This window comes from Myotis davidii, unplaced genomic scaffold (genome assembly GCF_000327345.1).
Source record: "Myotis davidii unplaced genomic scaffold, ASM32734v1 scaffold1597, whole genome shotgun sequence".
NCBI classification, from domain to species: domain Eukaryota; kingdom Metazoa; phylum Chordata; class Mammalia; order Chiroptera; family Vespertilionidae; genus Myotis; species Myotis davidii.
The window spans coordinates 237,981-253,839 of NW_006289394.1; the positions used below are offsets into that span (position 1 = coordinate 237,981).

General features: G+C 38.4%; 1 protein-coding gene across 3 annotated transcripts in view; it reads left to right on the forward strand.

Annotated features, from left to right (window-relative positions):
• RIC1 (RIC1 homolog, RAB6A GEF complex partner 1) overlaps positions 1-15,859 on the forward strand; it is a 76,943-nt gene that overhangs the window by 4,183 nt on the left and 56,901 nt on the right. For all 3 annotated transcript variants that reach the window (XM_006761609.2, XM_015562516.1, XM_015562517.1), the window contains exons 2-3: positions 5,904-5,983; positions 14,978-15,085. In XM_006761609.2, coding sequence (XP_006761672.1) covers positions 5,904-5,983; positions 14,978-15,085 — 188 coding nt within the window. The remainder of the gene's footprint in view (positions 1-5,903; positions 5,984-14,977; positions 15,086-15,859) is intronic.

Genomic DNA, 15,859 nt, shown 5'->3' on the forward strand with positions numbered 1-15,859 from the left:
CCTGCTTGCCCCTTCCCTCCCCACTGGCCCCCTGCTGGACTGCTCACTCCAAATTATCCCCTTGCTGTCCTGATCACCTCCAACTGACCCCCACTGATGGCCTGCTCGTGCCCAACTGGCCCCCCTGCTGGTCTGCTTACCCCCAATGGCCCCGCCACCCATTAGCCTAATCACCCACAACTATTGTCCCATCCTGGCCTGATCATCCACAACTGCCCTCCCCTCTAGGCCTCTAACTGCCTCTACCTCAGCCCCACCACCACGGCTTTGTCCAAAGTAACGTCTGGAAGGTCTCCCAGTCTAATTAGCATATTACCCTTTCATTAGTGTAGATAGAGGCCTGGTGCACAGGTGGGGGCCGGTAGGTTTGCCCTGAAGGGTGTCCCAGACCAGGGTGGGGGGTCCTGCTGGGGTGCCTGGCCAGCCTGGGTGAGGGGCTGAGGGCCATTTTCAGACTGGCCGTACCCCCCCGCAACCCAAGCTCGCAGCCTCTCCTTTTTTTTTTTTTCAGTGCCTCCTTGAGTGGAATGAAGCAGGTATCTGGGATTTATTTATCTTCTATAATTGAAACTTTGTAGCCTTGAGCACATTCTTCTGTCACTTGATTTTGAATGTCTTCATAGGATTCTGACTTACAGATGAGTGTATTTTTAAATTGATAAATAGACACAGGAATTTTTATCATTTTTCACATAAAATTGGGATCTTAATTTACACATTACTCTGCAACTTCATTTTTTTACTTAGTATACTATGACTATCCTTCTAGATTAATATATATACTTCTAATTTAATTTTAGTATTTTTAATATTATATAGTATGGAAGTTTCTTATTTACTTTGCTACTTTTTACTTGCTAGACATTTGGCAACTATGCACAGTGCTACGGTAAACATTATTATACATGTATCCTTTTATATTAGTGCATTTATTCCTTTAGTGCACTTACCCCTATGTGGGATTGCTGGGGCAAAGTATATGTGTATCTCCTTTTTAATAAATATTGCCAAATTATTTTTCAATAAAATTGTATCAGTTCCAGAATTACTCCTTCCATGTTTTTAAGATTCCCATTACCCTGCATTTATGCCTGCATTAGATTGATAAAAAATGGTCTTGTCATTTTAATTTTCTTTTGTTTTATTGCTAGTGAGGTTTGGTATTTTTCACATGTTTATTGGCCTTTTGCAGTTGTTCTTCTGCAGGTTGCCTGTGTTTGTTTATTTTTCAAACCTAGTTCCATGTTAGGTTTCTTCATTGTGGCTCCAGTGCCAGGAGCATTTTCTGCACATATGGTAGTCCTTCACAGATTAAATGAAATAAGTAATGTCTAAACATACCATTCTTCAACCATGGTAAAGGATATCCTGTCTCGGTATAAGATTCTTAAATTGAGATTCTTTTTTTCCAGCTATGAGATACTGTTCTAATGCCCTCTGTTTTCCAGTGTTAGTGATGATAGGTCTAATGCTAATCTGATTCTTTTTCTTTTGCAGGCAACCTGTTCTTTTTTTCTGAATGATTTTTCTCTTTATCATTAAAATTTAGTCATCTCTGCTTATTATCAATAGATTTTTTTTTATTAAATTATCTCCCTCTGTCCCCTTCTACAGCCTCACCCCCCACCCCAAAACTGAATCTCAGCCTCTTCTCTCTGAAGACTCAAATGTTTCTGCAGATAGGCAATTTTTCTTCTTCTTTTTTTTTTTTTAAAGAATAGAAGAATAGAACAAGATTTGCCCTGTCCTATGCTATTTCTTGATTTTTTTACTCACTATTTGCAAACCTCCCAAATTTCCCCTCCAAGGCTCTAAACTTTCAGTAATTATTTCATCTTTATATATTCTGAGATTGTTTCCATTTAATCTTCTGGAGTAAAAGGTTCATCTCCCACAAAAAAAATTACTCTTTATCAGTTCATCTGTTGAATTTTTCTATTAGGAAATATTTAGCTCTGAAAACTCTTATCTTCTAATAATATCTCTTGAAAATCCTAAATATATTTTTTCTTAATTTACTTGCATTCTTCTCTCATCTATGTAACTCATTAGTGGGATCCATATATTTTAGCCATGTAGTTAGGTCTTCCATTATAAAGTTACTGAGCTCATAAAGCGGAACTTTACTTTCTTGCGTTCTGTTTGCCACCCATAGAGGTCAGGCTTTCCTGTAGGTCTCTCTGGCCATGCAAACCAGCAGGTGTTAGCTCAAATTTCAGTTTGCAGAGGCAGACAGCTTACAAACTCTTCTCCTATGTTGAAGCTTAGGATGAGTCTCCTCTACTCTCAGGCAGTTTCTCCTAGTTGAAGGACCTTAAACGGAAGGTTCCTCCAGACCCTGAGGTCTGGGAGCAACGTGGTTCACCAGTGCAACCTCTGTGCTGGCTGGAGTCTTGGGGTTATGTGGACAGCTCTGTCAATATCCACTCCTGGGAGCAGTCACATTCAGGCCTGGGCTTCTGCTTTTAAGGCTTACTTAGGGAACCAGAGCCTCGAGGAGTGGCAAAGCAGAACTTTCCCTCATCCTGGTCCTCAGCACCCATTTTCCCCCACGGGAACTCAAGAGCATCCTCCAGGCCCATCCACACACATTTTGGTAAATGTTGTACTCTGAGAAGGAAAAGGTTAAAAATGTGTGCTCTGTCTTTCCATCTCACCAGAACCCAGAAACTTAACTTAAAGTAAACCATTTTTACCTGTTCAACTTACTTGCCTCTGCCTAAAAAGAGATTGTTAAGTTTTTATTTCTTACATTATAATGTAGACTAATGCAGAAGAATCATTATCTATCTATATAATAAAACGCCAGAGGCCATAGCATCATGACCGGAACGACTGCTTGACCAGTTGCCATGAGGTAGTATTGACCACTTCTCAGTCCCTACCCCCCCAGCCCACAAGTGACGGATGGGGCGGGACTGGGGACTGGCGAGCGGGCTGATTGGCTGATCTCTTGGTCCCTGCCTCGGCCGGCAGGCTCTGATGGATCAGTGATGGTGAACGGGGGAATCGGGGTGGGTGGCGTGAGGACTGGGCTGGCTGTCAGGATGTTGGGATCACTAGCTCATCCCCGGCTGCTCGGAGGCTCAGGCCTGCAGGAAAGCTGGTGCCGGCAACTTCACCTCCATGCATGTTCACCGGCCGGCTGCTGATGGAATGTGCTACCCGCTCAGGGCTGCTCACGCCGGGGTGGGTAGGTCGCGGGCGCACCCCGCAGCTTCCATCAGCACCTCAAGCACCAGCAGCAGTGGTGCCCGCGTGAGCTGCCCCGAACGGGCAGCATGTTCCATCAGCAGCTGGCCCGGCGCACACTTTCCTGCAGGCCTGAGCCCCCGAGCAGCCGGGGATGAACTGGTGATCCCACTGGCCTGACAGCCCTGTGGCGGAAGTGGCATTTGGCCTGGGGACTGGCAAATGGGCAGAAGATGGCCCTGATCACAGGAGGCCAGGCCTAGGGACCCTACCCACACGATTTCATGCACTGGGCCTCTAGTCCTATATAATAAAAGAGAAACATGTAAATTGACCATCTCTCCTATGCTCATCAGCCAATCAAGAGTGAGTATGCAAATTAACCCAACAAAGATGGTGTGTTAATTTGCATACACAGCACTGGGTGGAGAGCAGAGTGAGGGAGCTGGCGACTTGTGGGGACGTGGCTTTCTCAGTCACTCCCCCCAAGTTGCTGGGTGGAGAGCAGAGCGGGAGAGCCGGCAGACGACCCTTTCACAGGGGCCGCCTAAGACCATCGGAAAACATTTTCGATGGTCTTAGGAACCGAGACACCACTCCTCTATCTGTCTACAGGTGGGTCCGCCCACATGCAGATACGCTCACATATGAGTACCTGGCGTATTAAAGGGTCGCGGCATTAGGAAGGTTGAGAACCACTGTCCTAGACGCTAGAGCAAAGTGAGCCTGGAGTAAGTTACTGTTGCAGTGGGGGATGGAGGGAAAACAAAGGTGAGAGACATAAGTAAAGTCAGAGTGTCTAGGAAAAATTAAAGGGAAGATATCCTAAAACTTCCAGAAAATCTCCACCAATGAAGCAGAGAAAAAAAAATGTATTATTCTCTGAGCAACAAACCAAACTGAGTTGGGGTCTCAGACAATTTGTTCATATGATTGCAAAGACAGACAGAAACTCCCAGATTGGAGAGGACTCCCCTGAGGGCTCCCAGATTGGAGAGGGTACAGGTGGGGCTGAGGGAATGTCGTGCACTGGGCCTCTAGTATGGTAAAAATTGAGAAGGTTCACTGATATTTTTGTATTACTCGTTCAGCAAAGCAGCCACTTTTTGCAAGTAGCCATTTATACTAAAAAATAATCTATCAAGGTATAATAAAAATAAATGTTACCATGGAATGGGTACTGGATAAGTGAACTTTTCTGGTATAACCAAAGTGTAATTGGATTCTGAAGCTTTACTAATTTTGATGGGCCTTTTTCCTCAAATGTATTGTACATTTTCTTAATCTGTGACATGAAATATATTCATTATGAATTAACTGTTTACCGGAGGGTTCCAAGTTATTACGGCGGGCCATAATTATTCCTAATGTTTTTCTAAACTTTTAAAAAATATTTTATTGATTTCAGAGAGGAACGGATAGGGAGAGAGAGATAGAAACGTCAATGATGAGAGAGAATCATTGATTGGCTGCTTCCTGCACACTCCCCACTAGGGATCGAACCCACAACCCGGGCTTGTGCCCTTGACTAGAATCAAACTCAGGACCCTTCAATCCACAGGCCGACGCTTGATCCACGGAGCCAAACCAGCTAGGGAAGTTCTTCTAAATTTTAAACAATGAATAGATATTCAGGCACAAGGAGCATTGAAATCCATTTTAAGTACTCTCTTCATTTCTATGATTATATCTGACAAATACTAACACCATTGTATTTATCTATTTATTTTATTTTGTGTTTTTTTATTTGAGAGAGATTGAGACAGACATTGATGTGGGTGAGAAACATCAATCGGTTGCCTCCCATACCCACCCTGATGGGAATCAAACCAGAAACTGAGGTATGTGCCCTGACCAGGAATCGAACCCACCACCTTTTGGTGTATGGGACAACGCTCCAACCGTCTGAGCCATACCAGCCAGAATAGCACTGGTGTATTTAGGCATATGTGTATTTTCATTGTAACCTTGCTTATAATAGGAAAAAACTCTGGCATCTTTTGATTCTGCATTCCCATCTAGTCACCAATATGCTGCTAAGTCCTATCTCTAGTTTACTATCATCCTTTTCTCTTTATTCTCATTGCCATGACCTTAATAGAGGCCGTTTTTATATTTTGTGTAGATTGCCTAGAACTCAAAACTTTTAGCTAGTATTTTTCTCCACTTGAAATGCATCTTAATTATGTATAGCTAAGTCACAGCTCTTATATTATTATTTTCAAATCTTGCATTGGCTTCTGATTGCATACAAAATACGTTGCAAGCTGCTTAGCCTAGTATTCAGGGTCTCCTGTGATCTGGCCCCAACCTGCCATTCCAACGCTGTTTCCCACTGCTACCTTTAATACTCCCCTTCACACCCTTCTAAATGGAAGTCTGTTCCACTGCATCTTGAGAGTCACTGTAACATGAATTAGAATGTAATTTGTTTGGGAATAAAGGAAAGATGTCAGTTTACTTTACAATTTCTTTGTATCATTGTGATATTTTTCCCTCCCAGCATGTTAAAGTATTGAATCACCAAATAACAGCTGAGAGCACTTTTCTAAAGGAGTGGAATATAGCAACTTGCAGAGCAGTGCAATTCTGTACCCAGTACACATTCATCTCATTATTTCCCTTCATCTTGGTATGACAGAAATGTTTCAGAAGTGATTATTGTGTGATTCTCCTGGTTCTCATAGTCTTAAATAAAATTTATCTTTCAGACGGCAAATGGCTACATCTTGTTTTTTCATATTACATCTACAAGAGGGGACAAGTACCTTTATGAACCAGTGTATCCCAAGTAAGTTAATCTTTCATTCTTTTAGTATTTGATATGTACTCTTTGAATTTATAAAAACATTACAATTCTGGGTTGTCTGAAATGATTAAAATAAGCTAAGCTACTATTTCCAAAATAGTGTTTAAAAATTACCAGGTCTTTGAACTGTCATTATTTGAATAAAGAATTCTGTAGTAAAATAAGTCTGAGAACCTTGGGTGAATGTACTATATCCCTTCTTAGACAATCAGAATTACTATTAATATACTTCAGTTCTAGCATTCTCCCATCCTTATCAAGGAGCTGCCAAGAGACCGTAGGGGGAGAGGTGAAATGTTTTAAGTTGAAAGGGCACTTTTTCTTGTGTATATATTTTTATATATGGATAGAAAAGAATTTGAGGGAACATGGACTTTGATCTTTAAACTATGTTATTCTGTATATTTTGCATTGTTTTCTTACCTTTTCTTTTTTTAATATATCTTATTGATATTTTACAGAGAGGAAGGGAGAGGGATAGAGAGTTAGAAACATCGATGAGAGAGAAACATCGATCAGCTGCCCCCTACTGGGTATGTTCCCGCAACCAAGGTACATGCCCTTGACTGGAATCGAACCTGGGACCCTTCAGTCTGTAGGCCGACGCTCTATCCACTGAGCCAAACCGGTTAGGGCTTCTTACCTTTTTTTAACCTTACTTTTGAAGTGGAAGAATGTTTTATTGAAAGAACTTTGGAAATAAAAGAACATATAATTTTAAAGAAAAATATCTTTAAAAAAATCAAGTCATTAATGTGTATGAAAATATAGATAAATATCTCATTTCTAGGTGGTGGAAGACAGCCAAAGTTTATCGTGTATGTAAGAAATTAAAGGGAAAATTGATTTTATTATGTGAAAATTTACATTTCTGAGAATAGGGAAAAAAAGAACAACATTAAAAGGGCAAGTAACAAACTGAAAAATTTTGCAGTAAATAGGACCAAAGCTTACTCTTTTTATAAAGGAGCCATATACATTGCTAAGTAACACAGAGTTTCAAAAGATAAATAAGTAAAAGCAATCTCAAAAGGGAAAATTAATTAACCTGCATTAGTAACTCTAAACAATAACTCAAAGCAAAACATTATTATAACAGTTTTAACCCCTTCCCCAACAATTTTTTTGTTAAAAACGTTTTTTTCAGACTAATTTTTTTATTTTGGTTCTATATAGTATTTTTGATGCTGGTTATGAAAACAGTTTGTAACTCGTCTTCCTATAAACCATATTTTTTTACCATATTTTCTTAGTATACTCGTCGACGACTGAAAAAGAACATTTTGTGAAAACGAGTATACACGTTTCTGCCGGGGAAGGGGTTAAAAGACACATTTCAGTATATAAAAATAGTTGTGGAAGAATGGTAAAATATATTTTGCACGCTTTTAGTAGATATACACAAAGGTGAGAGTCAACTGTGGTACATTCTTCTAAAATAATATGCATCATTAAATATAATGTCTCAGAAAAACTTATAAACTTGAGTGAAGAAACAAGTCATACAAAATTATATACGTAATATGACCACTACTTTGTAAAAAAAAAAAAACAAACAACGTAAAAAATCATCTAGAGAAAAATGCTGGAACAATACATATATTATTATTGCTCCTAAATGGTAAAACTATAGTGATTTTCCAGCTTCTTTCAACTCTTGAACTTTCCAAAATTTTTTATATTTACTGTGGTAAAAAAAAAAATAATAATCCATGTATTTGAAAATCTAAAACAAAAAGGCCACAATTTTTAAAAAATGGCATTGTGAAAGTGTTTGTTCAAATAACATTTGTTAATATTCTTGAGAATGCATTTTGGGAAAGGCTAACATACATCATGTAGCTCATAGGTTTTAGGAAATTAGATTTTCCTTGATGCAGTTAGTCACTTCTTTTTGTAAGAAATATAGTGTTAATTGAGCTTTTCTGAGTTTTGGAAATCTTTTGAAAAGAACAGAAATTCTTTTGATGATGGAATTGAATTTGATTATTTTTCAATAAAAATCTTCAATGCAAAGACCCTTTGGCAGAAAAAGTATAATGTTAAGATGGACATTGTAATAGGTAGTTGATATATTTAGAAATTTTAAATATAAAGCTTATTATTTTTTCATTCTAAGTAGTAATTTTGTGAATTTTATGAAAAACTTATAATCAATGTCTGACATGTCATTTACTTGTGCATTTTAAGCTACTGCATCCAAGTCCACTTTAGACATGCTCCTGTCAATAAAAAGCAACAATGAGGATAATCTGAACTTAACTGTAATCCTATATAATAAAGAGGTAATATGCAAATTAATCCTCACACACTCACAAGATGGCTGCCTACGACCAAGCCAACGGGGGGATAGTGAGGGACGACCAAACGACTGAATAAGCAGGCTGCGTGGGGCGACCAGGCTGGCAGGGGAGTTAGTGAGGGACAACCAAATGACTGAACAGCAGGCTGCATGAGGTGACCAGGTTGGCAGAGGGAGGCAGTTGGGGGCAACCACGCCAGCAGGGGGAGCAGTAAAGGGTGACCAGGCCGGCGGTGGGGGGGTCAGTTAGGGGCAACAGGGCAGGCAAGCAGGTGAGCAGTTAGGAGCCAGCAGTCCAGGATTGTGAGAGGGATGTCTGACTGCCGGTTTAGGCCCGATCCCCAGGACATCCCCTGAAGGGCCCTGGATTGGAGAGAGTGCAGGCTGGGCTGAGGGGACCCGTCCCCTGTGCATGAACTTTGTGCACCAGGCCTCTAGTAATTTATACTATTACTAGAGACCCAGTGCGTGAACATTCATGCACTGGAGGAAGGCGTTCCTCAGCCTGACCTGCCCCCTCTCACAGTCCGGGAACCCTCAGGGGCAGGAGGTGACCTGGCGGTCAGGGGAAGTTGATGCCCCATCTCACCTTTGCTGCTGCCACTGCTGGTAGCGCAGGCCTTGGCCGGCCCTGGTTACCTGCACTTCGGGCAGCCCTGGGCAGCTGGACAGCCAATATTTGAGGCTTGCCTGCACCTCGGGCCGGCCCTGGGGGGCTGAGGGGACTGGGTGCCACCATCTTTGAGGGCGGGGCAGTAAATTAGCATATTCCCTCCTTATTGGCTGTGGATGCCTCCATCTTTGTGATGGTGTGAGGGTCAATTAGCATATTCACTCTTTATTAGATAGGATAGTTGGGCTGGGTCTTGAAACAGTGAAAAATACTGTTTTCTTTATTCCAACTCACAAACATGACTTACATATATACATATACAGTGTTTTGGAATAGTATTTTAAAAATCACTTTTGTGTTCCAGAAAAGTTTTAGAATTTCTTGCGTTCTGTTTCTAAGACTTGGGGGGAGGCCACTTAACTAACTAGTAGTCCTGACAGTGCATGAACTTGGCTGTATTTGACTGTGTATGTTGGGCTAGAGAACTAATAAAGAGCATTGTTTTTAGTTTTCATTTGAGTGTTCTTTCACATATCATATTGGGATTTTCAGTTTGAGTACATGAGCTCAATAAAATGTGTATAACCTTAGAGCAGCATGAATCACTAGTGGTTAAAGGAACAGGCTTTGGCATCAGATAGACCTGGAATTAAATGTCAGCTCTGCTTCTGTTCAGCTGTATGACTTGTATTTGGTTATTTAATACCTCCAAAACCTGTTTCCTCATCCATAGGACGAGATCACAGTAGTAATTATTTCCGAGGATTAAGTGAGATCATGCATATTAAATGTTCAGATAAGTGCCCTGCTCATGGGAAAATCAATAAAGGATAGCTGCTGTTATCACTAATGTATTTTTCCTTCATCAAATTCTTACTTCATTTCTGATATTTTAAGTGGTTTTATATAATATATACCATGTATTAAGTAATTGTTAATTTTTTTATATTTGGTTGGATAATAAGGTACTTTTGCCCCAGAATTATACTCTTAGTAACTGCTGCATAAACTTTTTAAAAATCTCTTACAGGGAAACAGTTTTGCAGAGCAAAGTGAATGCGAGGACTTAGAGTCAGCCTGTTGTGTATTTGTGTTTTAAACCACTTTTTAGTTGAGTTACTTAGTCCGAGTTGGTAGTTTTTCTGTAGAACCTATTTGTAAAATTGAAATAAAAATACTTTCTTCTTCAATTGTTTGGAGGATTATGTAAGTTCAGGTTTTTAAAGCCTGGAAAATGGTGGCTCATATATTGGTTTAAGGAGGGTTTTAGAAATGTTTTACTTTAAAAAAAATATTTTCATTGATTTCAGAGAGGAAGGAGAGGGGGAGAGAGAGATAGAAACATCAATGATGAGAGAGAATCATTGATAGGCTGCCTCCTGCACACCCGCTACTGGGGATGGAGCCTGCAACCTGGGCATGTGCCCTAACTGGGAATCGAACCATGACCTCCTGGTTCATAGGTCAATGCTCAACCACTGAGCCATTCAAGCCAGGCAGAAATGTTTTACTTTTGACAGTGTATCATTGTCATCATTTGTGTCATTGTAAATATTTATGCAGTTCAAGATGCTATTCTACGCACTTTTTCAAGTTCATTTAATCCCTATAACAATCTTGCAAGGTAGTTAGGTACAGTTACTTTGCAAAAAAGGAGCAGCAGAGATGGAGAGAGAGGCCAAGTGACTCATTCATAGTCACACTACTAAGTGGCACAGGACTCAGACATAATTGTTGTATCTTCAAAGTCTGTGCTCTTTATTACTAATACTACATTGCCTAAACTATATTTATGCCTATCTAACTGTCTACTTTGGGATTTATTTGAAAAATGGGGAATAAAAAAGAGAAGAAATGATCTGGAATGGTTTATTATAGTTCTGAAGAATAGAAGCATCGTAATCGAGGCCAATAGTAGTTGTCTTCTCAGTTATAGAAACTATTGTCTCTTGTTTCTGTGCTCTAAATCTTATGAGTCCATCACTCGAGTTTTTCTAGAGTACCTCCGCTTCCCAGTATTATGTGACAGCATCTTAACTCAGACCGCATGTCATTTTCCAGTGTGCTCCACCTGAGACAGGTCAGATGCCTCCGTGATCTTTTCGTAGTTTCCAGAGTGCTGTTTCCAGCAAGAGTTGGGAGTCAGCCTTCAACAATGAGGGCAGTCTTATTAAATGACTTTTTATGCCTCAAAGTTCATTTATTCTTTGATTAATGAATGTTTCGCTGTTATCTTTTATGTCTCTATAAATTCTGCTGTATATTAAACTATCCCTTCAGACTATGGATAGACTTATCTACTGAAAGTCGTCTGGCTTCTTTGTTGTGTCTTGCAACTTGCAGTGAAATTAATAAAAGAAATTGCCAGGGACTAGTCAGAAAATAAATGTGTGTTTAGCTTTAGAACATATTGATGTATTTATCCTTAAATATGAGTTTAGTAGATCTTGAAACTGCAAATCAAATTTTTTTCATTATAATGAAAAGAATTTCAACAAATATGTTATCTGCATGAATACAGATATTTCCCCCCTTATTCATCTTTCCACTTCTACTGTTAACCTCATATTTTTAAAAGACTAGCCTATTGATGCCAAAGTTCTTTTTTTAAAAAATTGTACATTCTAAACTTCAGTACATTTAATTATCAAATATTTAAAATGTATATATTATCTCGAAGATAACTATCAAAACTTCCTGTCCCCCACTCCAATATATTTCATTAGATTTTGAGAATTTAGCAGACTGTTAATGAATTAGTGCTAGGTGGAAAGCAAGAAAAGGATAACTAATCAAGGCTTGAGGTTTCTAACCTTAACACAACTTTTTCAAAAATCCAGAAACGTACTAAATTACATCAAGTTTAGAGGAGAAAGGAGGTATGAATTAGTTATAAAGGTGAAAGTTTCCTTCAACATTTTTTTTTTAGTGTTAATTTTCTGGCGAATAAACTAACTGCTTTTCTTTTATTTCCTGATCTTATCAAAACATCAAAATGTACTTTGATTTCAATATGTATGTATTCTGTAAATGTACATGTGCAGCCATTAGCTGAACTTCGTACATTTTATGTATCCATTAGCTTACCTCATAATTGCATGAGCACTTACTAATAAGATTGTTAGGGATGTTATTGTATAAATACCCTGTTGACCACAGATATAAGACTGGCACCTAAGCCCTAGCCCGTTTGGCTCAGTGGATAGAGCGTCAGCCTGCAGACTGAAGGGTCCCAGGTTCGATTCCAGTCAAGGGCATGTGCCTTGGTTGCGGGCACATCCCCAGTGGGGAGTGTGCAGGAGGCAGCTCATCGATGTTTCTCTTTCATCGATGTTTCTAATTCTCTATCCCTCTCCCTTCCTCTCTGTGAAAAATCAATAAAATATATTAAAAAAAACACACAAAAAAACACACACATAATATATAAAGGCCTGGTGATAAGGGTGCCTATCTCTTTCTGAAAACTTATTGTCATGCATCCATCTCTGTTTAAGTATGGAATTTTTTTCAAGCTCCATGACTGTTATAGGTACTAGGGATGCAGCAGTGAAACAAAGGGGGTGGGGGTGGCAAAAACTATGCAGAGAGCTGTGTTCTTCTAGTAGACAGGGACAAATAAGTAAAATAAATTGAAAATGAGATACATTCTATGAAGAAAAATAAAGCAGGGCAAGCGATAGTGAGTGGGGACACAACTCTAAATAGAGTGGTCAGGATCTTCACTGAGAACATGGCATTTAAAAAGATCTCAGAGGTGAGGAAATAAAACATACACCCAGGGAAGAGTATTCTGGAAGATATTTTTGAAATAAGTTTTAGGTTCTGTCTATTATAGTTGAAAAATCAGAAGGGAGAAATTTTTAAGTGTAAAAAAAAAAATTCATTCTTATTTTTAAGTAACTTAATCCCAGGAAAGCCTATGGCCAGTTTCCTCTGTAAATGACACCACATTTACTTGATTTTATTTGTTCTGTGTGCCTCATGGCTCTACTAGCCAGTGTGTAGCAAGTCCCCTCTATTCCACCTTCTGTGCATCCTGTGTGTTTTTCCTTGGATGTAATCTGTATGGTGTTTCCTTCTCCTAGCAACACTACTTTAGTTTTAGCTTTCTCTTGGATTGCTGTAATATCTTCTTAAACCATCTTTATAGTTTTCCCCTAAATGAATTTGCTGACATAAAATTTACATGCCATTTCCGTACATAAAATGTTTCAGTGGCCTTCCTTAGCTTTCAGGATTAATCATGTTGCTGTCTTTTATTTGAGTTTTATTTTACTCATCTGAAAACTGGAGTTAATTCCATCTACTTCATAAAGATGTTATTCATTAAGTTTAAATCAAAACCTTAGATTACTATATAGTACCTAAATTATGCTTTATTCCCTAGGGTTTTGTTATTTGTTCTCTTCTGTTCTACATTTTAATTATTCCTTAATGCAGTACCACTTTCTTGAGCTTCAGGCCCACCTTGCAGGCTATATCCATTTAGATGTATCTCTAAGCAATGTCAAGTTCATCACGTCTAAACCTAACTCATTTCCTTTCTACCAACCCAAACATGCTATTGCTTTTTTAAAATTGAAAAGCCAGGGTTTACCTAAATTTGCGTTAAAATTCAAACCCAGCTTGAACACACAGAGCTTATAATTAGCTTGTTCTTGTTAACTTGTTCTTGTTAACTAATGGCCAAAGATTGTTAGCCATTTTAGGAAAGTGGCCAATTTAAAAAAGAGGCATTAGAAAAAAGGGAAACTCAAAGAAAACAGGCAATGCAGGAAACAAAAACACTTTGAGGAAATGTTAAACAACCTCAGATACTAATTAAAACAACAGAAAACCATGGGTGCTGTAAGTAAAAAGGGGAGGTGGGTGAGAAAGTTCCTGGACTAAAAAGTATAACAAGCAAATATTAAAGAATTGGAAAAAATAGTTCAGGAACTCTCCCAGGATATAGAACAAAAGACAAAGTCAAGGGAAAATTAGAAGTTAATTTAAGCTACAGTATCTAACCTAATAGGAGTTCCAGAAAAAGAGAACAGAACTGGAGAACCTCATTAGTATATTAAGGAAATAAAACATACATTTTCCAGACCTAAACTAAGCACATCAGTCATTAGATTGTCACCAAGCTTCTATATGGAAAATAATCTGAGTTCAAAAAGTAAGCAAGAAGCTTTCTGAGCATCAAAGTAATTTTCACAAAGTACCTTGGAAGCTATTGCTCTTGTTAGATTCCTTGCACATAGTTTTAACAGTATTAACAAATTGGTTTCCAGGATTATCGATGACTTAGAAAAAGAGTGATGACTTAGGCAGGCTAATTGTTGCCAAGAGTACGTGATAGCTGATAGTAAGAAAAGAGACAGCTATTAAATTCCAGCACAGGCATTGAGAAAGATGGTCCTATGCCATGTGGAGATAAGGATTCCAAGGCAGTTTTATAATCCTTTTAAGTGGCTGCATGGAACAGCTTGGTTATGTTGACATTGATTCAGCACTCTAGTTGCAATCATTTAATGCCACAAAATTTTCAAATTTAGCCATTTTGCTATTTATTAGCAAGTGTTTTGTGAAACATCTAATTGCATCCCTGAATCGAACTGAATTCTAATACATACCCAAAGGATAAAAATGAAGGATGAGGTATGGAATAAGGTAAGATGAGGCAAGGATTTGGATCACTTTGGACATGCACTATATAGAATGGTGTATGTCTTCCCATATTTGCTCATCTCAGTAAGGGCTATCAGATAATTAAAACAAAATCTCTGTTCTCTTGTGAGTTCACTTTTATCTTGTGTTTTTTCTTAAGATTCTTTGTTCTCCCTTCACTCCCACCTCTCCAACACAACTTACATCAGTCAAACGCATTTGTTTCTAATTGATAAACAGATATGTCTGCTATAGTAGAATTTAGGTCTGCTTTTCAACTGAGAACCTACAGAATGAACACCTGATTTAAAGTCTGATTAAGTTTACTTTATTTAATTGGGTATATATTAGAGAGTGAATAGGAATTCATTTTCTTTTTCTTTAATCCTTTATCTTTGCTGTGCTTTAGAGGAAGCCCACAAATGAAGGGGACACCCCATTTTAAGGAAGAACAGTGTGCTCCCGCATTAACTTTAGAGATGAGGAAAGTATTGGATTTGCAAGCACCCATTACAAGGTACAGTACTTTGGTAAACTGTAGCATTTTGTGATGACAGTAGGCGATGTAGTTGGTTAATCATACTATCAATAAGAAGATTGATTTCATTTCTTTTCATTGAGGATAACTTTTTTAACCCTAGAAATTCTTGATTAACCCTTATAAAAATGTGAAAATTCATAGATAGTACATTATTATACTTAAATTATTATAATAAAGCCCATAAATTAGGTATACTAACTATGTTATTTTAGAAATTTGTATTTATGGTAAGATCTATAAGTTGTTTGAACGATATGACGTAGTCCATATTACTTAAAAGATACTGATGAGTAAAGGTTGAGAAAAAGAAAGTGCCTTTGTTTCTATAGCTTTTATAACTATTGGAGAATTATGTCTGTACTTGGGAGAAGGTTGAGCTTTCTGATCCAGGTGTCAGTAGGGTTTTGTAATAAGACCAGAGTACCAAAATAGCAAAAATTATTTTACATTCATTGATAGAAAAACAAATTACTGTACCTATAATTTAATTTATTTTTTTATATTTCATCATTTTATTTTATTTTTTAAATATATTTTTTATTAAGATATTACATATGAGTCCTTATCCCCACATTACCCCTTTACCCCCAATTCATGCCCTCACTTCCCTGGTGTCTGTGTCCATTGGTTAGGCCTATATGCTTGCATATAAGTCCTTTGGTTGATCTCTCACCCTTCCCTCCACCCTTCCCTACCTTACCTCCCAGCCCCGACAGTCCAATCAATGCCTATCTGTCTCTGGATCAGTAC